Genomic DNA, 24,764 nt, shown 5'->3' on the forward strand with positions numbered 1-24,764 from the left:
ACTAATTCACATAAAATGCTATCTTCATTGGCTCCCTGTCCTGTAGGGTGTCAGCTCTTCTCAGTTCTGCCTTTTTTAGCTTTGCCAATGACTTATGCTTTGCTTGACCATTTTTTGCTGCTCCCACAATCGTCTTGGTGTGTTTCTGCCCTTCATGTCCTTGAGCTCATGGGCAAGACCACTAGCCTCCTCACATTCAAGTTTTTCCTAAAACACTGAGGAACGCACCAGAGGATGGTTGGTTAGGATAGGCTGGTGGAGCTTTAGGGCGGTTTGTCAAATATTGCCCAAATAAAAAAGAATAAAAAGGCATTCAAATATTACAAAACCTGCCAGTTTGGCCAGTTTCCACATCAGCCACTCTATCCATACCATCCCTTCTCTTGGTGCATATAGCTGTTCTTTTTTTTTTGTACAATCCCATGCCCTGAGTAGCGTGTGCTTTCTTTTCTGTTTAGAAAATGCCTAACACATGGACAATGCTACCAAAGTGAAGGAATACACCATAATAGTATCAGTAGCAAAGGGAGAAAGATTAGACCATTCTGCGTAAGGAAGAGCATGGTCATGTGAAACAGTGGTGCCCAAGACATGTTGCCTGGAAAACAGCCATTTCATTGCACACCTGACTGGATTAATGGGCTAATAAAGGTAGTTTGCTTGCTGAACACTTCATTGCTTCTGACTGCTCTCTCCAAAACAACAGACTGCTTGCGTAACATGTCATGCAGCATCGCTCCTGGAAAAGAGCATTTTACATCTGCCTCAGCAAGCAGGTATCCCTCAGCCAGTCTCCTGCTATGGGGACATTTTTATGTGGCTGAGCAAACAGGTGACTGGCTCTTGCCATACTCCTTCCACAGAGGGATTTGCTTATGGCTGAAAAGGTCCTGCTGACTTGTATGTAGCTTCAGCTAGGTGTTCTCTGGAACTGATCATGGAAATCAAGAAGTCTATGGGCTGATGAGAGGTAATGCATTGCTGGACCTGGTACTGACCAAAGGGGATGACCTAGTCAGTGACCTAAGAATCGAGGAAAGCCGGGTGATAGTGACCACGAGCCGATCACCTTTACTATCCATCTGTGACAGGAGTATCACTATTGGAGCCTTTCCGGGAGTGGCTCCGCCCTCCTGTAATGGGCCAACCGCCTGCTTACTCATCTGCCACACCTTGATCTTACTTGATTAGTAGGTTGTTGTAATCAGCGGGAGGCTGCCCATTTTTTGCGCCCCGATGACAGGGGGCACTACCTGCAGCTCCTTTTCCTCCCCTACACCACAGCCCAAGCCTCGCAGATGGTGTTGACATGGTTTGACCTGGGCCCTGTTATGTCTTGGCCCTCCTCTTTACTCCTGGGGCTCCTCGCTGCCCCCCCCTCACTCTGGGGTTCCTTGCTGCCCCCCTCTCGCTCTGGGACTGGGGCCAATGCATCCCACAAATGCTGTGCCCTCTCCAGTGCCAGGAACCCCCATGCTACTGGGGAGTCCCTATGAGGCCTCCTCCAACCCCTAATAGCCTCACCCAGTCCTCCAGTCAAAACAGTGAACATAAAAACACAAAGCCCCTGGGCTACAACATAAAAACTAGACCATCTGGTCAAACCAGATTCACTCCCTACTAGAGAGTGAGGGAGAGTGGGAGGGAGGGCTCCCCAACCCCAGCAGAGACCAGGGGATATTCACACTGCCAGAGTTCTCCCCTCTGTCTGTCCTAGCTGAGTTCCTGCTCCCACGGCCGCTGCAGAGGAACTGCTCTCCTGGCCTCCTCCCTGGGCTTAAGAAGGGCTAAGCCCTACCCCTTCCTGTCAGCTGGTTTTACTGGTTGCTCCCAGCAACCAGCACCCAGCCCTGGTGCCTGGCAGCTGAGCCTCCCCCTTCCTGCCACTAGGGGTCTCTCCCGAGACACCTCCACTTTCAGGCGCAGGGCACCTGAGTGCACTGCGACACCATCGCAAAGCTGGCAAGTCAGTCAGCAATACAGAAGTCCTCGACTTCAGGAAAGCTGACTTTGACAAGCTCAGGAGGCTCGTTGTCAAGGCTCTAAGGGAACATGACTCAACAGGAAGAGAAGTCCAAGAGGAGTGGTGGCTCCTCAAGGGAGCAATCCTGACAGCACAAAGGATGGCCATCCCATCTCAGAGGAAGGGTAGCAAAAGGACACAGCAGCCCCCTTGGCTCAGCAGGGAACTTGAGGACCTCCAACACCTCAAAAGAGACTTATAAAGGATGGGAGGCTGGAATTGCCACCAAGGAGGAGTACTCAGCACTGGTCCATACCTGCAGGGAATGGATCAGGAAAACCAAGGTTGCAACTGAACTGTATAAAGGATAACAAAAAGTCCTTTTTCAGATATGTAGGGAGTCGGAAAAAAGCACTGGTTCAGCAGAGGTAACACTGGACCCCTGCTGAACCAAGTGGGACAGCTGATAACCAACACCCAGGAAAAGTCCAACTGCTTAATGAGTACTTCATGTCCGTCTTTCATCAGTCCAATGGGATTGCCCTGCCTAACAAGACATGGGACGGCCAGGGTGAGGATGTATTTATACACAGCATCAGTGTTGATCTAGTAAAAGATCACCTTGAGAGGCTGGACACGTTCAAGTCAGCTGGTCCTGACAGATTATATCCTAGGGTACTCAAGAAACTGGCAGGTGTCATAGCTCAACCATTGGCAAAAATATGCAAAAACTCATGGCGCTTATGTGAAGTACCTGAAGACTGGAAGAAGACCAATGTGATACCCATCTGATCCCGGGAATTACCGGCCAATCAGCTTTACCTCAATCCCCGGTAAGATTCTGGAGAAAATTATCAAAAAGACCCTATTGGATAAGCTGGCTGAGGGCAACATCCTGTGGGATATCCAACACAGATCTGTCACAGGTAGGTCTTGCCTGACCAATCTTATCTTCTATGATCAGGTGACATACCGCCTAGACAAGGGAGAAGAGATTGATATCATATATCTGGATTTTAAAAAAGCCTTTGATCTGGTGTCCCATGACCTCCTCATGGAAAAATTGGCCAACTGTGTCCTCGACTACACCACCGTCCGATGGCTGGGAAATTGGGTCCAAGGTTGGACCCAGAGAGTAGTGGTTGATGGTAGCAAATCATCATGGCACTCTGTGACCAGTGGTGTCCCGCAAGGCTCTGTCCTTGGACCGGTTCTCTTTAACATCTTTATCAACGATGTAGACATTGGTGTTAGAAGCGCATTGGCTAAGTTTGCCGATGACACTAAACTTTGGGGCATGCCATCCACACCTGAGGACAGGCTAGTGATCCAGGGTGACTTGGATAAACTTAGTAAGTGGGCAGATACAAACCTGATGATGTTTAATACCAATAAATGTAAGGTATTACACCTTGGGGAAAAAACCCTGCAGCATACTTATAGGCTCGGCATACAGACGCACAGGCCCAGACAGAGACAGAAAAATGCAGAGAACCAGATGTGTGGGCACACAGAGCTGGGCTCCTGGGCCACTGGACAAAGTTTGCTCTGAGGTATGCATGCACCCACCGATATGCAGCTAATGCCGGAGCCTGGAGCAGATGATTGTAGCCTCCCGGCTACAGCCAGCCCAGGCTCTGGGTAGCTGCTGCCAACCACACCAGGGCTTGCAGCCACCCAGCTGTCTACTGGGAGCAGCCCGGGCTTTGTGGCTGGAAGCAGCTGCCTAGAGCCCAGGCCAGTGGTGGAGCAAAATGGTTTCCTGTGCCGTGCTTGGCACACGTGCCAGGGGTTGCTGACTCCTAGTCTATGAAATCTACGAAATGGGTAATTAGTCCAAAATTAAGTGCCCATTTGTTTCATGTATCTGGACTAACTTTCATATCCAAAGACAGTGGGAGGAAATCTGTCATCACTCTACATGTGATCTCGCCCACTCCTCAGAGCACTGCTGCTCTCCTTCAGTCTGGTGCTGAGAGACTGCCGGATGGCACTGTTCTGATAGTAGGAGGCCATTCCCTGCTAGGTTCATTGGCAGGGAGTGGCTTCCTCTGTACCAGTAACACATACAACAGATCTGGGCAGGGAAAACCAGTGCTTCTTCCAGTTAAGATACAGACTGCCCAAAACTTGTGTTGTGGTGGCTGGCATTTCTTTCTAGTGGAAATGTGTTTGTTCAGCAGAAGTTGGGCAAAAGGAGAGACTTGCACATTTGCAGACTAGATACTAGCAGATACAAGCACCAAATTAGGTATAGGAAAACTTTTACCTCGTCCCTGATGAGGACAACATTCATGCTCCCAGGATATTTTTTTTGCCATAGACATGTGTGGATCTAGAATGTTGAAAAGGGGGGTGCAGACAGTGAGATGCATCATCATATAAAACAACACATATTTTTTTCCAGTTCAAAATGAACTAGAAACGTTACTAATATGCTAGGGGCATAGGGCTGTATTATTCAGTTTAGGGTTGAAGCAGAAAAAACATAACTTAATTGGAATGAGTTAAAAACAATCTGGATTACTGTGAAATAGGAGTATTATTACCAGGAGCAGCTAACAGACAGCAGAATTGCAGAACAAAGGCTAGGTTGATTATTGCAACATCAAGACCATGAAAAAAGAAGAGAGGGTCATTAACACCCATGGAATGAAGTGGTTAAAAGGGATCAAATATATTAAAATGAGCCATGAAGTCACTTGACACTCTCACTGCTGCCTGACTAGAAATGCTCCTTAAACTTTGAGGGCAGGAGGAACGGGCAGGGAGGGAGGATTGCACCAGTGCACCTCCCCTGAATCCACCCCGAGCATAAATGCCAGGCAGGCTCTCTGGAGTGGACAACAATACTACAGATAGGTGTGCCCTGCCTTCCACTTCAGATCTGCAAACGGGCACTCATTGCTTCATGGGAATGTAGCAGTCCACCCCAACATCCTTTGCCTTTCTCACACCTTTTCTGCCCAGAGGCCCAGCACATTTGTCCCTCTCCACCACCACTTGCCTCCCACAGGACTAGATCTTGATCAGTCACAAAACAGGGTAGTACAGAAGACTGACTGCCACCAAAAGGCAAGACCTCAGGTGGGTGCTGAGAGCCTTAGTGTCAGACAAACCAAAGGATGAGAATACCATGGGGGCGAGCACCAGATTCTTCAAATCCCTCTGTGCCTCTATCTTTCAAGATTCATCCATCCCAGGGCTCCTGTCCTTCCAGACTCTTTCTGATTAAAACAATTGAAACTCACTTTATTGCTGCTGCTTCCAAACACAGAACTGTGGCCAGTGTAAGGGTATGCAATCACACTTATCCTAGTATGACTCTGCTTTCTCCTTCATCACCCTCAGCAATACCCTCCATGTCAGTCCCTGCCCAACTTCACTGTCACCATTACGCGGCATGAGATTTCCCTAGAATTGGCATTCTTGGTGTCTTCCTCCAACAGGGCATGATTTTCCTTTTATTTCCTTCTTGGGCCTCTTTTTTCTGCTGGTAGGGCTCACACTACCATAGTTTGGCGAGACATATCTGAGCATATAATTAAAGCAGTGAAAGATCCTTTGTCCTTCTAAACACTAGAGAAGTCAAAGGGAAGCCCAAATTCCATGAGGCACAAATACACCAATGTAGGACTTGCACATGACATAATGTTTTCAGTTTGTGTTTATTACATCTTCACAGTATATATTACAGTAAAGGTGAATGGCACTATTCCACTTTATATTGTAATGACACAATTCAGTGATGATGACAAAAAGTCATCAGCCAAACAAATTATATGGTGGATAAGCTGCTATGGGTCTGTTGGGGGTCAGGGACTCATTCAGTAAAGCAGCTAACATAGCGGGAACTTCAAACTGAAACCGTGACCCATACCTTAGTCAGAAATTTGCATGGCAGCCCTTAGGTTCTGTCCAAATTGCAATTCAAGCCTGTGCTAATGGCAGCCTTGTTGCCCAGATACCATGGTGAGGAACATGCAGAAAAATCTAGTTAAAACATAACCATCCTTAAAGTGCTGTTCTTCAACGTTCGGCATCTTCTAGTGATTCAATTCTTGAACCAGATTACTGATTCCTGCTGGTACTTATGGCTAAGAAAACACCTTAATTTGGATTCTGAGGTCTTCTACCAAGTTACACAACTCAATAATACCAGCTGGTAGTGAAAGTGTCCTCTTTGGTAGAGTTAGTAATTTAATTTTCCACTGACACTCAGATTTTTGATGTTTTTTAACAATTTAGGTTCAAGGTGGTATTTGGTTAGCCTAAAGAAAGGTGGAAAACTCTTTTCTGATCATAATAAAAGAGAAGGACTATATAAAGGAAGAGAGAGGCAGGTGTTCCCCTTAGTGCAGTGTGATTTGCTCCATTCAATATTTGAAGGCAAAGCTGATCCTGAACAGGAATGGTCTAGATTTATCCTATAAAACACAGCAGCATGAAAGGCAAAGGGCATTGAGATATGTGCAAATATAGGAGGTGCTTCACTAGGTGTACAGAAGCTCTGTAAACTCTGGCCTAGCAAAACCCACAAAATCCTACTTGAAGTACCAGAGGGTAAAATTAGCTGGGAACTGGACAGCAAGTCATCTGGGTACAAACAAACTCAATGGGTTTGCAAGCCAGAAGGACAAGGGCTGATCATGTGAAGCAGAGACTAGAGATGAGAGTCACACCCAAGTTGAGCCCTCTCTACATACTTGGAATATGCATTCTCCCAGGAAGGACCTCAGACAGCCTGTTTCTCCTTCCTGCCTTATTATACAAATGGTGAGCTTTTGGTCAGCCTCACAGTTCCCCTCCTCCCTCTCTTCCCCTGCCACCCCTCCATATAGGCAGGCACCCTGGTCTTCTGCCAAGCATATTGTATAGTCTTGAATTAGAGGTACAGCTCTGTAATAAAGCCAAGAGGAGGCTTTAAAGAAAAATAGCTCACCTTTACTAAGTGTTTATAACACACACATATACACGTATTTTTATTTATACATTATTTTGTTGAAACTGGAAAACTAAAAGGAAGCACAGCAGTAGCCCTAACAAAGCAGCTATGGACTCCTAATAGTAGAAATGAAGTAAGGACAACACCAGCTTTTGCCTCAATGTGTTACACCCTGCCAGCAAATGTAGCATGTGCAGGTTTAACAATGGAGAAAATGGATCCAAAACTGTGGAAAAGCCAAACTCTTTGGAAAGCCATTTCTGGGGTAGCTGCAAAAACATGCCTTGGTTTGAGTTCCATGATCTAACACTTCTGTACTGGAGTAAGCACAGGACCAAACAGAACTGCAGCAGCCCCTGCTCATAGGATAAAAGGAAATGTAGAAATAATATGTAAAATTGTTCCCCATTGCAAGGGACTGATAATGGGCAAGTAATGACAGGCAATTGGTGTGCAGAGCACTACACAGCTAGTGACAGCTGGAGGGACATATGTGGGGAAATGTGGAAGGTATACAGAAAGAAGGGAAAGGTGGAGAACAGTAGAAGGCAGGTGTAGAAGAGCTGGTATAGGATGGCAGGGGAGAAGTATGTAGAAAAAATAGGCATATGATTCTGGCTGAGAGGTAGGTGTGAACAAAGGACAAGCAACATGGACAGTAGGTCTGTTTCTTCACAAGGTTGCAGGGACAGCCTTGTGAAGATATAAGAGGGAGGCAATCTGTCCATAATGAATGAGGGGGTAGGTTTTCTGGGAGAAGCGAGAAGCACCCAGGGAGAGTGGAAGGGAATGTGCTTACAAGTGAGAGGCACTCTGGGATTGGCATGAGGTATGCTTTGATATTGCTTTGTATGCTGTAAACATTTCATTTGTGCCGCACTATAAGTAAATGTTCAGTTCCAATTGATATATATTCTGTTACAGTAACTGGAAGCCTGGCATAATTCTACATCTCCCATTACTGGCTGATCTTACAACTGGTGTGAAGGAAACACTGGCTGATTTCACACTTGATATCACTTACGTATCATCCTATTCTAACATGCACCATCTAAATCATAGAAAAAAGTCTACTGCAGAACATTACATAATTTATGTGTAAATCCATTTTGCTCAAGTGTATGCTCACTCACACGTCAGTTCCTTCAGTACTAAAATTACCAAGATTTGGCCTCTCACACCTTCCCTGTATAGAAGGTATGGCTCAACCAGTACACTACAAATTATATCTAAAAGGACACAGATAGCTCCACATCCCGTGATCTGGGATAAAAAATAATATTGGAAGCAATTTCAGATTCTACTCCAGTGCCTTGACCTCTGAAACAATCACATTTTGTTATTTTTAAAGCATTTTATCTCCGCTCTTCAAATTGACCAGTTGAATTTGACTGTCTACAAAGTGCTGTCAAAAGCACAATGTAAGCTACATGGGAAGAAACTACTTTTCTTATATCCCTTTCAGCTACTGCAGCTTTAGGTGTTTCTTGTAACTATACTGGGCTCAAAATTTTCAGAGGTGTGATTGTTGGTGTCCCTTTAATAGCAATATAAATTGAATTAAAATCAGGTTTATTTATCATTGGTGATAATTTATTCCAAAAAAGTGTTTACCGTGGCTGAGACACAGTCACCATTTTGTTTTAGGGGTGTGATTGGTGTGGGGGGAAGGTTTCTTAACTTGTCTATTTTAATTCAGACTGACATTTGGCAGAAAAGACAAGAGCTGATGCCAGTTTTTTGTGTGCTAGGCTGTGCTTGAAGGGGGAGGAGAGAGAGCGAGAGAGAGAAGGAATGCAAGAACAGTCAGAAAAATAACTGCAGTGGCTTCAAATGGAGGGTTTCCCGTTAATATATATTCTTGTATTTGTCCTGGGGGAACATTCTCTAGCATTGACCTAAGGGGGTGAACCTAGTAGAGAGGTAAAAAAGCTTATTCTAAGTCTATACATTTAACAGCCAATCCATATTATGGATAAGGTAATGCAGACTTTGAATCTACTTTAGCTATCCAAAGCAAGACACTAGATGAAAAGCAGAGAAGAAGGGCTAGAGGTTTTCTTCCCTCTGGATTATTGGCTTCTTGGAAGTACTTTTAAGGATTTAGGAAAGCACTGCTGATGTTCACATCCCCACTTTCTTTCCAGCTCTTCCCCATAGAAGGGACTGCAATGCCATCAAGCTCTGTTGCCATGAGTTGTCAGGCAGCTTCAAGAAATGAGTTTGGAGAGGACTCCACTGAGTATGCATCAAAACGTTCTACATACATTTTAACATGAGGCACTGATTTGTTCAACTGCCTAGTCTGTTCCAAAATCTGTTGTGGGAGTTTCATATTCCAGTCCCCCCTGATAATTTGTTATGGATGGGGACAGTTAAACAAAGGAATTGGGTCATACAATTACAATTAAAAGCAATCATCCAGGGCAGTCTTTTAAACTGAGGATCAGTCATGATAAGATCTCCAGCTGATGGAAGAAGGGCCCCTTCTCCTCTCTAACGCAAATTATCTCTACCCAGTCATCATCTGTTGAGCTTTTCTAACCCCTCATTCCCATTCATGCAAGGACTGCTCACTTTACTATCTTTTGGCCATCTGTTCAACACCCCAGACTTCCACCTGTGCCATGGTATTTTCTAATTAGCCCTGTAGCAGGCTGTCCTGCCAAAGGGCTGGGATATGTCTGAAAGCACTAAAGGTGGTACCTCTTAAACTGTTCTGAAGTCCTTATGTGACTTGGATGATTCTTTGTATGTTTTGAAAACAAGAAGTAGTAAGAATTGTCTTTGTCCTCTTCAAAAAGCAGTGAGTTCTGTCAAGCAGCAGACCTAACATATTACAGTTGATGCATCCTGTGACATTGTATGGAGTGTGTAGCTGTGGAAGAGTCTGGATAATTCCACCAACGTTATCTACTAGGTCCTGAAGAGCCACATATCATGTCAAAGGAGGTTCTTTAGGTGAAAGCATTCAATGCAGTGATAGTGGTGTCACTGACACAGGCAGGAGGTTGCTTGGATTGGAAAGTAGAGCTCTTTCACTCCATCCTCACCTTCATTGGCTTCGCAACACAGTAAGCCTCCCTTCTGTCCAAAAAGATCCTAACATAGCTCTCATGGGTGCAACTATATGTTCATTAATGTGCTGTAATTATGGTACATTAAGCTGAGTACCTGTAATTACAGGTACTAACTTAATGCACTGTAATTGGCTCTACTGTGCAGTAACACTGGTGAACACTTTTTTCATGAAGCTAATGCGCAGTAGATTGATTTTACTGCGCATTAGCACATTGGCATGGTTTTTGCCAGCCATGCTAATACGCAATAGAATTCGTCTACTTCACCTTCTCACGTAGACATACCCAGTAAATCTTGTTTCTGCTGCTCCCACATCATATGGAAGGATATCAAATGGAACAGAAAGTGTTGCCTTCTCCTCCAGGGCTTACCTGAACAAAACAAGCAGTAATTGGACCTTGTCTTGGGATATCTGACATGACAACACATGACAGCACATTTTGTACAACACATAAGAAAAGTTAAAGGCATGAAAGCATATATACTCCATTCTAGAGCTGTTGGTTTCATGTACCAATTCATCTTAATGCAAGGAGTCACTTGGGCACTTGCTTGTTAAGGACCAAATTGGGTGCATTCAGTCGCTATCAACTTTGATTAAACTCAACAGGAGCTACATCATTCTCAGATAAAACCTAGCCCTGGGTGCAGTCTGGAGTGAGTGTATATAGGATGCCACAGATTAAATGTCTCAGAGGGGCAGGGAAGCTCTCTCTAGATTATCTGTCCGCTAACCAGAAAGAAAATAGACTCCAAATACTCTGTAAGTACTGTGGAGAGATGTGTGTAAATGTTTCTACCATCTCTTAAGTAATCTTCCTTGCTCCTGTATATTTCTTTTACTCCTTCAGTATAATAGGCCCCTCTACACAGTTTAATTTTGTTTGGCTTGGTAAAACAAAAATATAGTCCAAGAAACATCATCAAATTATTTCATTAGTGTTTTGCTTCTCTGTTTCCTTCTTGTGCATAACACCAGATTCCTTTAAGAGATGTCTCTCTAACCCTAGTTTGCTGGGTTAACTGGTCCTATCAATGAAAAGGATTCATGTGCCTGACTGAAGAGGTATATTCAAAGAAAACAATGGCTGTACTCTGGGTCCTGCAGAGTTTTTGCCCCTTACAAGCTGGTCCTCTTGTGTTCCTGTCCCTGCCACTTATGTTACAATTCACTGGCAAAAGATGAGTTTAAACAATGGTTCTCAGCTCAGAGTATGAAATGTTCTTTCAGACAGTTCCTCTAACAAAACAGAAAGCTGGCCAATGAGATGGTGCCTCTTACCAAGCAGCCTGCAAACTGAAAACTGGAGAATCTGCATTGTAGAATAACAGTCTAATCAGATGTTGGGAAGAGCTCTTCCCATTTGAAAATACATATGGATTCTGTGCTTTTCTGAGCTTTGGTTGCCCTAAAGAGCTCAGGAACTATCTCTGATCTGTGCACATGGCTCTGCAACAAGACAGTATGCCTGAACTATAACAACCACCTGAATCCCAAGAGTCATCTCAAAACAATAACATGGTAATTTAGGCACCCTCTTTCTTCTCCCCTTCTTTTCTAACCCAGGTACCGGTTTTACTCAGTGGTCACATTACAGATGCAGTCCTTGGAACACTTATAGGCATAATCATGATTGTAACTCATCAGCAAAAACACCATTCCTCCCAGAGTCGTCCCTAGAGGTGTGCGGGACCTGGAGGGGAGGGGGATAGAGTGGCTGGAGCCAGCAGAGTGTGGGGGTGTCAAGCCAGCAGCGCTTGGCAGCGGTGGCAGAGCCGGCAGCGGCAGCAAGTGGCCACAGTGGCAGAGTCTCGGGCCCTGGGGCAGTCACCCAGATTCACACCCCCCCAGGGACAGCCCTCACTCCTCCCATGAGAATGCGCACAGTGACTAATCTACAGACATTATTAATTCCCCAGCTCATTCTGCATCACCTTAAAACAGAGCTTGAGAACTATGTCCTGCATAATATAGGTATGGGTGACTTGATAGCCACTTACAAGTATGTCAAGGGTGAACACCAAATCTAGGGGAACAACTCTTCAGAAAGGCATCCCCAGGGAGGACGAGGACCAACTGGCACAAGTTAATTGAGGAAAAAATTAGGTTGGACATTAGGAAAATCTTCTTTTCTGTAAGGGTATCTAAAATCTGGAGCACACTCCCAGCAGAGGTGGTGCAGTCACCATCCTTGGAGGAGTTCAAGAGGAGGCTGGACAAGCACCTCGTTGAGCTTGTTTGAGCCTATTAATAACCTCCTGCACATGGCAAAGGACTGGACTTGATGATCTTACAGGTCTCTTCCAGTCCTTTGATTTTATGATTCTATAATGTATGGACACAAAGATCTCTTTGATATCTACAAAGCTTTTTTTTTTTTTTTTTTTTTTAACTTTGCTGCACTTAGCTTGGAGTCCAGTTTTTCCTGCCTACTCCTTAATATATCAATGTTTTAACCCAAACTTGGAGGATAGAAAACCCAGGGATCACTCTAGCTACAGATTTTAGATTCTACTCTAATTATATTATTTTACACCATGGTTGTCCTGTGACACAGCTGACGTCTGTTCACAATTTCCTCCTAAACTATGTAATAAAAATGCGGCAAATACAGCAAGTACTGCTTCAAGGCTTAACTCTATGCACTATGTTTTCAGGGCACTAGTTATTTTGGAACAAATTCCTCAGATAGGGTCCATGTCTCTATATTTGCCTGAATACTGAACATTCAATTGGCAATCATTAAATGATAATAACAGTTGGTAACCAATAAATATTAATAGTATAACCATGACTTCCATGTTTCTCCATCTCTCTCCATCATGTCCCCATCAGGCAATACATGAAAAGTGTGTTCGGCCATAACAAATGTGCCTTTTGTTCCCCGCACTTGTTAGCAATTAGAGGGGAGAAATATCTCATCTTGGATTCGTCTTGGTACCTAACAGTTGCCTTACAAGAAGTTTTTTGGGTAGCAGGAGCATCTTTTTTTGGTTTTGTTTTGGTACATTGTCACACAGAATGGGGCCAGACTTAGGAGCAAAGCCCATAGGCTTAACTTCAGTGTAAATAAATATCTGTAATAAATAATAATTTGTACCAGAAGAAATAACAAAGCCATTCTAGCCAGGGAGGAAACTGAAGTTCCTTGACAAATTAATAAAAGTATCATTCAGCTTCTTTTCCCCACAGAGAAGGACTTTATAGTCAGGGGTGCTGTCAGATAGGTAGGAAGGGGCTGCAAGACGGTCACTACTGACCTCACAATGTGTGTGTCACCTGGAAGAAAGAGCTGACTCAGTTGATCTCTTCCTGAGCTGGGAGGAAGCTCAGGTCCTGTGGCCTTAGTTCCTCCCACCCCAACCTTCAGATCAGAGTCCTAGCCACCTGTGTGAGTGAAGCAGTGCTTTAGATTGTGCTCAGCGACACTGGTTTCATGACTACCCTTAGCATCATCTCCAAATGTATGGAAGAGGTTTGAGCCAGGAGAGCTCTAGAAGGATGGAGGGGTATATCAGCATTATTTACAGAATAGCCTGTGGAGTGAGTTTTAGGAGGCCCATCTTCTAGGCAGATGGCCCATTGCACCACAGAGGATACATTTCTGTTCCAGAAAAAGGCAACAAATTCAGGATGCTACCAAGAACCAAAGCACATACACAAACTCAGAGCACTGTGTTTGGGTCACGTTCTGGAATGGGCTCCCCTTCCACTCCCCTTCCCCCTCCTTCTGCTCCTGTACCACTGCTTTTTTTTAACAACAATGGAGTTTCACATTTGGAAATGGTTTTGGCTGCTGTGGGAAGCTCATGGTTTCTTCTGGCCCCAATCTGCTCTAACTGAGCCTCCTCTGGGTTTGAGTCAACAGATCTGTGTAAATTTTGGATCTCAGGAACCTGGGGTAAGAGTCTTTCTCCATGAGGCTGTGTATTTTCCCCTGGGCCTCATCAAAGCAAGAAGGAGAGGGCTCCTGCACATTTCTTCTTGTCACCTCCCGTGTCTGGAAGTCTATGTTCACCTAGGAAAAATGTCCAAAAAAGAAGTTGATATAAAGTAAGCCTGGGCTTATACGGTTAAAACTGTTTGTCACAGACATAATTGTTGTGATAAAAAGCATGAGTTGGGGCAGGAGTTGTAATATACTATTCCCCAATTTTCATACTTAGGCAGCTTACAATAGGTATTTAATATATATTAATTTCTGTGCTATCTTGAGATGCTCAGGACCTTTGCCACTTATATTTAGGTTCCTTATTATGGATTTTGATGCCTATCTTTAGACACTTATTTTAAATCTGAAACTGTAGACCCCTGTCTTTGTTACTCCAGCTAGCCCCTCACTGATGAAGAAGACTCTTTTACAATACTTTTTACAAACTTCACTCTATGCATGTCAAAATTAATAAAGAATGATTTTTTAGGGGCTCAAGCTATTAGTAAAATTGGATTAAATGGCTTTATATTATTTTATTTTGAAATAAATTGTTTGGATTTTCTCATCATTTGCCATTGCATCAAAATATATTATGCCAAGACTTTTCTACTAAAATTAGTATAATGTTACGATGAACCCATGTGCTATAATTTTCATAGATTTTGTCTTAATAAAAATATGTCTTTATCCTGGCTGTCATGAGAAAACTGACTGAAAAGGCATCCCTAGGAGACAGTTTCCCATTGCTACTCTGTTGAACTACTTAGGCTTCCATAATTATATAATAGGGAATTATATAATCAAGGAAGTAGACCTCTGTGTCTTGTCTCATATGTTTGTGGCACTGGTTGGTTTCAACATTAGACTTGTGGGATCAGAACTCCAGATTCTAAGCCCATTGGGAATGCATTAAGCATAACAGGACACAGATGATCTTATCCAGCTCCCATTATTGTGATGAAAATATTGTTATCCACTTCAATAGGAAATAAATTTGACCTCAGATTGCCAATGCTGGCAGGTCGCAAGTTTTGATAAAAGTCTGAGTTTTCCTCATTGACACCACAGAATCTCCCATAGTCCAAAAGAGAAGAAATGGCAAACTCTCTCTCAGGGATGCCTTTGCAGTCAGCTTTCTAAAGATCAGTGTCATTAAGGCAGGTTGTTTTTCAGGGGAAACATTTTTAAGAAATTGGATGTATATTCACTAGAACTCCTGGCTGGGTAAAGATATGATGCCACAACCTGAATCACAGTATAAGGTGTGACATCATCATCTTGTTAAAGGGACAATTCCCAGCTCTAAATTCTGTACTGGTTACTTAAAGAGTACAAAATCTCGTTGGTGAAACTTGTGGCAAACCAAAGTGTTCCCAACCACTCCTTTTTCTTCCATCACTTAGAGAGTTTTCTTTCTAGGCTTGCCTCTGAGACTAATCCCACCAGAAGGCATATGACTACCAACCTCTCGAGGGGCTTGCACATCAATAAATTCTTCAAAGATCCTGTGAGCCTTTGATGCCAGTTTGGTTGCTGATCGGGTCTTTTTAAACTCTTCACAGGCCAGCCAGAACTCCAGGTTCTCCTCGCTGAACTCTGTCTTTAGGAACGCGCGGAATGCAGCCACCCCATCTGTGAGGGGGAAACATTGGATTTATGCATGAAAGGAGAAGGAAAACAGGAAACAACTTCAGGCAGGTCCAGGTAAATCCTCGCAGATACTTCATATTCATCCATTCACCCATTTGTGACTAAGTCAACATTTTTCAAAATACACCATTTGTAGTCTTATCTCCTGGGTTTCTCTTTACTTATTTCCACACAGGAAGGACCCTGGATATTCTAACTGTAATGACTACAATAAACAGGAAAAGGAAGAAATGCTGAGTGATAACTGCCTCTCTGGGTAGGTGATCAAAATGCTCTTAGCTATTTTCAGTGCTCACCATTTGGGGGATTTCAGTAACATTCCAGGCCAGCTGAGGTCACATGTTGTAAACCTAGTAGAATTTATTAGGAAATGTGAGTGTCCTAATTTCTATGCCTTGGTGTGGCAGAGCACAGGTTGTGCCTGCCACTTTAAGGGGTCTGAGCAGGTGGCAAACAGCCTGCAGGTGAGAGCAGACCCAATCAGGCGGTCACATGTTAGGCAAGAGGCTGCCTGATTGGTGGAGAGGCTGGGTGCCTGGGTATAAGGCTAGGCCCCAAGAGCAGGGCTGGCAGTTGCTGCAGGGGCCAAAGGAACAATATCACCCAGCCAGAGATCTGCTGCTCCCAGAACAGCTTGGAGATTCAGGATAGGAACTATGGGGATGGAGGAAGTTCCTGGTCCTGGGGCATGACCTAAAACTACATCCTGCTAGGGAGGATGGTGTGGTGGGGCTGCTTGTGGTGGGGTAGTCCTCAGGAAATGTCACACCTGTGCCTCCCCAGTGAAAGGCAAGAATGGGGCAGTGGAAATCCTCAGCCTCAGCTGCCTTGCAGGGGACCCGGTGGAGGGGAAAGGCTAGGGGAGTGCACCCTGACAGAAAAGCACAGGGCCAAGGCGCACTGAGTAGGGCCTGAGGCAGGGTCCAGGCTAATTGAACAGGCCTGAGACAAGGCCCAAGGGGCATTAGGCCCAGCAGCCAGTGAAAGGCAGGATATTGAGGCCCCAGCAAAGGACATGCAAAGAAGGTCCAGTATGGCGGGTGTGGCAGCGGAGCTTGATTGGCTGCTGCAGCAGCTGGGCCGAGGCTCCCAGATGATGACCCAGAAGCACATCAGGCACATCTGGGATGCCAGTTCCAGGTCAAACCCAGCTAATAAGGACCCACTGGGCCCAGTGGGGGGAGCGCAATGCGGAGGTGGAGTTTAAAGGACACAGTGTGCAGGAGGACCAAAAGTGGCTGCAGTGGTTCCATGGCAGCCACACTCCAGAGGGACAGCCCCTGCAGGGGCAAATGGTGGAAACTGTAGCAACAAGCAGCTCTCATTGGAGCTGGCTCAGAGGAGCTATGTCAAGTACCAAAGAGCAGGAAATTGGACCTTGGCAACCATGACAGCCAGAGACAATCCAGGAAAATCTGCAGGCAGCACAGTATAGCTGTGAGTACTGGGGCTGGGCACAGGGGAAGGAGAGCTAACTTCCCTAGCCTCAGTATGTGGACAGTGTTGTGATATGGACTTTTTAACTCCCAAGCTGGGGAGATGTACCTGTGTGGAGGATTTTGTATACTTTTGCATCAGTGCCAGGAAGACACTGTTGCAAACTGTGATTGGACATTGTTTACCTGTGTTGTCATCTGGGAGGCACCAGGTGGATGTGTAGGAGAGGCAGAGCCCCGAAATGCGGGACCTATGACATCTGTGTGAAGGCTGTATGAGGACAAAGAAGATTGGCCTCTCTTCCTTTTTATAACACCAAACACACGGCAGGTGTGGACTTATAGTACTCCCACAGACGCCCAAGCCAGCAAACTGACTACATACTGGGGAATAAGTACACCCTCTCTGGTCAAGAATTCTTGCTGGTCATCGAAGGACAAGCATGGGAGGTTACAGGGGCATGAGGCCCAGGTAGGTTTGAGGATGCCTGAAGCCAAGTTTGGGCTGGGTGAGGCTGAGTACAGCCCAGCTAAGAGGCCGGGGGGAGTATTAATGGATATGGATGCCATGTGCAAGGCATGGGACATGGTATAAGGAGAGGTTTAGAGCTGTGTATTCACCATTGGCATCAGGGCAATTAAACGGGCAGCCTCCTGTCTGGGAACAGCTTAAGTTACATCAAAGGCACAGCAGGAGAGGCAGGTGGGTGGACTGCCCTAAACAAGTGGGCAGGCCAATATTCAGACCAGCCCCGGGACGGCCCACTTGTTACACCTGGCATATTCATAGAATGAGCCCATGTGGATTCAGCTGTTATATTTCCTTTCTCTGCAAATCTAAGACCAAGATCAGCCCTGGAGAAAGTGGAGCCAAAATCTATGAATTATGCTCATCTACTCTAGGGCTGAATTTGGCCTATAACATTTTTCCATTATGATGCTCTAAACCCTTTGGACTTTTACCATGGGGCAATTTAAGGTTTATGACAAGAACCCTCCTCGGCCAGCATTACCCCGTGCCAATTTTTATCTCTAAAAATAGCTACAGAACAAGGGATGGTAATCAGTGAGAGGGTGGAAGAGGTCTTTTGGAAGTCTCTGAAGGTTCCAGAAAGGTTGTTTCCAATCCCTCTTCCTCCTGGCTTTCATAGGTAGGGTGAGTGGAGAGAGTAGGGAGCACTTCCTGCAACTATACATTGCATACATACTCATATATAAGTGTGCCCACACTTGTCTGGCCTGTTATGAGTTTGCCTTAGGACCTGGTCTCACAATATCAAGGGCTCCTTAACAAATCCTCATATTTTCTTGTCTTTGTTTTCTCCCCCATGCTATGCACACAAGAGAAAACACTCACTTTGCTGCATAAGTTTCACATACAGCTCCAGTGCTGGTGAGCACCTCTTCTATTTTGATCTACTTTAACCCCTTGCTGCGCCCTGCTTCTGCACTAGATGCCAGACTTGAGCTGGCAAGGAGACTGAGAAGCACTTATTGAAACCCTGTGAGCACTGCAACCACTGTGGTTTGTGCCCCCCAGCACATACCCTGTATGTTTCAGTACAGAATGTCTTGGGCTGTGCTGCTGGTTTGGAGCCTGACCTCAATCACCTATCCTTCTTGACAGGCACAATGTGGCTGTTTCTATAAAATGTGTCTTTTTCCACTCCATGTTCCTGATCTTATTCCTCACTCTTTGGGACAGGGAATCTCAGCCTTGTTAACTGCAGTCAGAGGGGGAGCTACTTTTGTAGCCCTGGCAATATCCAGCCCCAACAAGAACTGCAACATTTAGGTATGGGCCTACTAAGTACCTTGGGAAGGCTGCAGGACAAGAACATCCCAACAATTCATTAGGCTGAGTAGAAACCGCTGGGCACATCTCCTGGGGCAGCAGTATACTGACTAGAAAGGACAGAGCTTGGCTGCATATAAGCCCACTCTCTGAGCTGGGATGGGCAGTCCAGGCCTGCAGGCTGCAGCAGAAGGAGCTGGGAGGCAGAGCTGGCTGCCAGGGGAAAGGAGGGACTGGGGGAATCGAGGCTACTCCTTATGAAGGTGACAATGGTTAAGGCCTTGAGGGGACTGAGCTTGACTTAGAACCAAAAAGTTAATCCTTTATGTGTTGGTTGTCTTTTCTTTATTTCAATTTATGATGGGAGGACTGGATTGTGGTTGTACAGGAGGTCGGAAGGTCATGGAGCAGGGTGCCAGGGGTACTCTCTGCTTGTGAGGCCAACTTTGATCAGAGACATGTAAGGCTGGGGCTTAGGAACCCAGGGAGCCTATACACATGCACCGAGGCTGCTCCCACACACTGCTAATTACCATGCTTCAGCAGACATCAGCTCATTTGATGAGCTTTAGTTAAAGCACCCACACTGCCATTTTTCAGCATGGGGATGCTGATATATGTGATGCACCAGGCACTTTAATTAGAGCACTTTTAGAGCCACTCTAATTAAAGCACCACCACCCCACTCCCAGGGCACATGTATAAATGCCCCAAGAGTCCAGGGTAGTGGATCTGGGCTGAGGATGCTCATCCAGACAAAAAGGGGCAAAGGCCAAGAAGGCTGAAACCCGGACAGTGGTTTGGGGCTTGAGGGGCCCAGTGTCTCTTTGGGACCAAAAGATCCCATACAAAGGGGGAAATGAATCATCTGTGAGGCACTGCCATAACTATGGGGGTGGCTGGAAGTCATGATTCTAGCCACTAAGACAAATAAGACCCTCTTAAAGAGGGAGTACACCTATGTACAAAGAAGTAAAAGGCACACAACAGGACACTTTACATTGTATAATGTGACTTGTATACAGGGATTACAGAGCTGCAGCACTGGAGAACAGCAGGGTGGGGGGTTGGCATGCTGAGAAAGATGTACCTGAAAGAGATGATGGCCCTTCCTTGAGCCTGTAATGCAGGGCATGTCAGAGATCTCACTAGCCCTCTTTCTCACCCCAATCTCATTATTTTCCCTCATTTCAATTATATCCTTTTCTCTTTCTTTTTTCACTTTCCCTCTCTCTCTCTGTTCCTCTGCTCCTTGCTTGCTTCCTTGCTTCCTTCCTTCCTCTGTCTCTCTTCTTTTTTTCTCATGGCTATAGGAAGAAGAGACCTCCCCTGATGCCACTGGCCAAGAAGCCCTTTGCTGCCAGGGGCACATACTACTTGCATGCATTCTTCACCCATAAGAATCTAATACTTGCCCTTTTCCCAAAGACTTCTGTAACCCCCATGTGCCAGGTCTCTATACATGGAAAAAGCCCTTCTCTTAGGTCAGATATCTGGAGTTATTTGTAATTATCTGGAGACCTGCAGGTCATTGGACCTGATGTAAGAGGGAACATGAGGACAAAAGTGAATCGTCTGTGGGTGGGGTTGTTCAGATCCTAGGGCTGACTGGCTCCCTCTCCCTTTGTCCTTCGGTCTCTGGCTGATCACCAGTATTTCCAGTGTGGGCAGTAGCGGTTATGTCTCAGAAAATGAACATGAGATTACTGAGTGCTATTAAACAGGTGCTGCACAGTGAGGTTGCACAGCAGTTTATGATGGGAAATGAAGCAGTATGTTGTATCTAAGTGAAAATGTGGGGTGAATTTATGTATGTGGGATGCCACTACCTGAGTTAGCTTGCATGTTTATTGTAACACCTTCCCACTCATAAACTGAATCTTGAGAGGGTTCATTACAAAAGGTCAGAATTTTTGCTTCAAAGTTCATCTCATCTGAATGAACAGCCTGTCTCAACACAAGGCTCCAGCACTGTCAGATTCAGTACTGGCTTGAAGAAAAGAGCATCATCTACAGCAGTGGTCTCCAAATTTTTTTGATTGCTCACCCCTATCAGTAAAAAATTTTTGAACACACCCCCTCAATATATGTATATTTATATTTGCGCACCCCATCAGTAAAAAATTTTTGAGCACACCCCCCCAATATATATATATATTTATATAAATATACATCTAAATAGAAGTTCTAATATTTTCTTCCCGCACCCCAACGGATCGTCTTGCACACCCCCTGCTGTGCACGCACCCTACTTTGGAGACCACTGATCTACAGGGTCATCTACTGAAATATCAATTTGAGAGACTTGGAACAGCTAGGAAGTCCAATACATAAAACATATACAGATAAAGTGCAGAAATGAAGAGCAGGATTAGGAGCCTTCAGGTATGGCAGCATGGGCTATCCACAGAGTAAAGTGGCAACCTTGTCCAAAATCATGGTCCTTCAGGAAGTACTTATTAGGGACAATGGCCTTTAGGATAGGTCTCATATACTTAGTTAGACATTTGACTCAAAAAAGGAGCTGTGAGTGTAGAGATCCTTGAAAACCAAATGAGGAAACAGTCACCATAGAGCAGACAGGATAAAGACAGTGCATAGAATTCCTCGACTCAGGGGAGAGAGTCAGAGCCCGTAAGAAGAATGGACCAAGGAGGAATCTGCAAGTCTGTGACAGCTGAGCAATGGCAGGCTAGTCACACTCTTTTACGCTTCCCTTGTGAATATGAGCCAGATCACAGATACGTTACTGGTTTTACTCACTTCTTACTCAGCCATAATGCCTGCTGGCTTCAGTGAAGATTTAGCCTGAATGAGGACTTCAAGATTTGTCCCTTTCTGTACCCCAAAATAGCAGTAAAGTATACTGCAGAATGAAGGAACGGATTGTGCTATAACATAATCTTTCGCCAAGATCTTCCTGGGGCAGGATGATTCCCTTGCTGCTCCCAAATCAGGGTTGTGTCTTAAAGGCATAAGTTAGCTCTGTAGGCTTTAGGTAACAATCATATATAGTACTAAAACACAGCTCATCAACAATTTCATTTATTCATCCATGCAACTCACCTTTGAATTAGGTTGGTATTATTGTCCCTGTCACACAGAGAGGAACAATGAAGCAGGGATGGTCAATGACTTTCCCAGGGTCGATGACAAAGCTATGATTAGAACTGATTGTGTTCTTGACCTCACCTCTGAGTTTCTTCCCTTAAATCACAGAGAGTAGATTGACTATTGCAATAAGGAAAGGGCTTTGCCGGCCAGAACATGATGGCTGTCAACCAAGGCCAGCCTCATCAGCTTAAAAAAGATCTAAAGCTAACAGCTTAAATCATAGACCAGGAATCTAGCCATGCAGGAAAGGGAAAGCTATTAATGATTATTGTTTAATGCTGTAAATGTGATTGGCACTTTGTGTAGGGAATGATCCCTGTGGTAAATGGAGGAATTGCTCAGCAATAGGAGAAACCATGGATCCTGGGACAAAGGAGACAAGGCTAGGATTCTCTGGCAGCATGTTGGCTGCACAGGCAATGATGAATAAGAGGTGGGGGAGGATGACCTTCTCTGACCTTAGATGAATTCTGTGGAAAGCACAGAATATGGATGTGCTATTCTGGCTTGAAAATAACCAGAAAGGAGCATGGGCTCCTATCCCACGATTTTGTGATAATAATGGCAAAAGGTAGGAAGAAAACACAAGAAATTGTACACTGTGAAGAAAGTGGGGGGAAATCTTCACAAAACTAAAATGAAAATTTCACGTGAAGATCTTTACATGTCTGACTCTGACCTGAAAACAAATTCAGGGTTTAAGGACACACTGTCCTGCTGGATGAATGACAAGCCATGTGTCCATTCCTGGGAGGGTTGCAGAACAAGATATGCCACTACTTGCATTTCTTCTAGCATCCTGTCAAAAGGAATTTCCATCTGGCAGACTAGACCATGTCTCCTGGGCATGGGATACCAAGGGAGGCTTACTGTTCTGTCACTTATTGCACATACACTCTCCAGACCAGACTGAACTCCAGTCTCACAGAAGTCATCATTAATCCTCATGAGCATGAACTGAGAAAAGATGCCAATATATAGCATATTAGAGTCACTTCTCCTGTCTGTTTAATGCACAAGGAAACACAAAGCACAGAATGTAGGATGCCCTTCCTGTGCTTTCACATCCCCAGTTTTTTTCCACTACTATATGCACTTAGAAAATGAAAGGTCTACATTATTGTTGGTGGAGCAACATGCCCTGCCCTGTCTCTGGCAAATAAAGAGTGAATAGCAGTCTACGCTCACAAAGGTGCTCCTGGGAGGGAAAATAAGACTCTTTCTAGGCTCTTGCTGCTCCTTGGATGTGCTGTGAGCTTAGGGACAGAAACCCCGAGCCAGGGGAATCCATTTGCATTATGGTTTGAGGTTTCCTGTGACCAAGAAGTAAAGCTACTGTCTCAACAGGGGATCTCTTTATAGTGATATTTAATCACATTTTGATTTAAGAAATACTTCCCCATTCTAGTCTACCCTCCTCATGTAGCTCTGCAAGTATAACAAGACTTGGCAACCATTTGAGGGGGGATTTAATAGCAGCCTTCAACTACCTGAAAGGTGGTTCCAGAAAAGATGGAGCTTGACGGCTTTCGTTGGTAACAGATGACAGAACAAGGAGCAATGCTCTCAAGTTGCAGCAAGGGAAGTTTAGGTTAGATATTAGAAAGGAGGGTAGGAGGGTAATAAAACACTGGAGCAAGTTACCCAGAGAGGTTGTGGACTCTGTATTCTTGGAGGTTTTCAAAACCCAGCTGGACAAAGCCTTGGCTGCGTTGTTCTAGTTGAGGATGGTACTGCTTTGAGCAGGGGGTTGGACTAGATGACCTCCTCAGGTCCCTTCCAACCCTCATTTTCTATGATTCTATCATTTGTCATTCAGTTCCTGAGCACATTTTATGGTCTAGCACATGCCGTAACTGTGGAAATTGTGGAGGCAGAAGAAGCCCAAAGCCTCATTCCAGATTCAATTTTGACCCAGGCAGGTGAAAACTGTCTGTATCACAAGTGAGTTAAACCATGGGAGTCTTTAATCAGTTTGTAATCCACATAGGAATTTCTATTCCAAAACAGACTCATGGGTCACCTAGTGAAATGACGGTCTGTGGCAGATGCATCAAGTGAAGTGTTATACCTGCATAACACTATAAACCACAGGGGAATATTCTCCCTGAGCCTAGCTGGTGATTAGCTCATGCACTGAAGCATAAATTGAAAATTACACTAGACTGTTTACCTGGACAGTTATAAGGAAATTAGGGTGACATGATTCTCTCCTTTTTCAGGTGTCAGCTGATAAGGTTTCCTGGGGTTGGTCATATAGAAACACTTAAGTAGTCACAAGGTTCCTTTACCTGTCAAATGTTAGTGCTAGTTATGTTGATGTGTGCTTCTTAATAGGAAAAAAACCTGCAGATAACTGATTTTTTGTCTGCTTCCACAATGAATCTTTGGAACTTCTGTTGCCTTTCTGATGCAGGTGTGCACAAATGAAAATATCTGCAACTTGCAAAAGATAATTCCTGTCACCCAAAGGTCACCACACCAAATAAATACCACTCTAGTTTACACTGGAATGATGATGTTCCAATGGAATTACTTCATATCCAAACATCAATGTAACTGAGAATAGACTTTGACTCTCAGACTGGCAATTTTGGAGGATTCAGGTACAAAAATATAATCATGGAATATGTCTTTAGAAAGTGGTTTATTAGATTACTTATGTCATTAATCACTGTGTAATTTCTACAGTGATTGCTATTAGAAACCAGCACTTGTCATCAAAGTTGTCATGATTACTTCCTAGTTTAGATAAAGGGAAAAACTGGTATCTGTGAAACCACACTGGAACCTGTTAATAAATGTTGACACTTGTGGTGACTATTATTCTAAGATTTTGTTTATT

General features: G+C 44.6%; 1 protein-coding gene across 2 annotated transcripts in view; it reads right to left on the minus strand.

The window, feature by feature from the left end:
* Positions 1-12,392: 12,392 nt before the first annotated feature.
* RGS8 (regulator of G protein signaling 8) overlaps positions 12,393-24,764 on the minus strand; it is a 34,996-nt gene continuing 22,624 nt past the window's right edge. For both annotated transcript variants that reach the window (XM_090048177.1, XM_090048178.1), the window contains 2 exons: positions 15,390-15,556; positions 12,393-14,008 (listed from right to left, as the gene is read on the minus strand). In XM_090048177.1, the coding sequence (XP_089904303.1) occupies positions 13,826-14,008; positions 15,390-15,556 (350 nt within the window). In that variant the 3' untranslated portion in view covers positions 12,393-13,825. The remainder of the gene's footprint in view (positions 14,009-15,389; positions 15,557-24,764) is intronic.

Source organism: Crocodylus siamensis, chromosome 5 (genome assembly GCF_052110815.1).
Source record: "Crocodylus siamensis isolate JL-2025a chromosome 5, ASM5211081v1, whole genome shotgun sequence".
NCBI lineage: Eukaryota > Metazoa > Chordata > Crocodylia > Crocodylidae > Crocodylus > Crocodylus siamensis.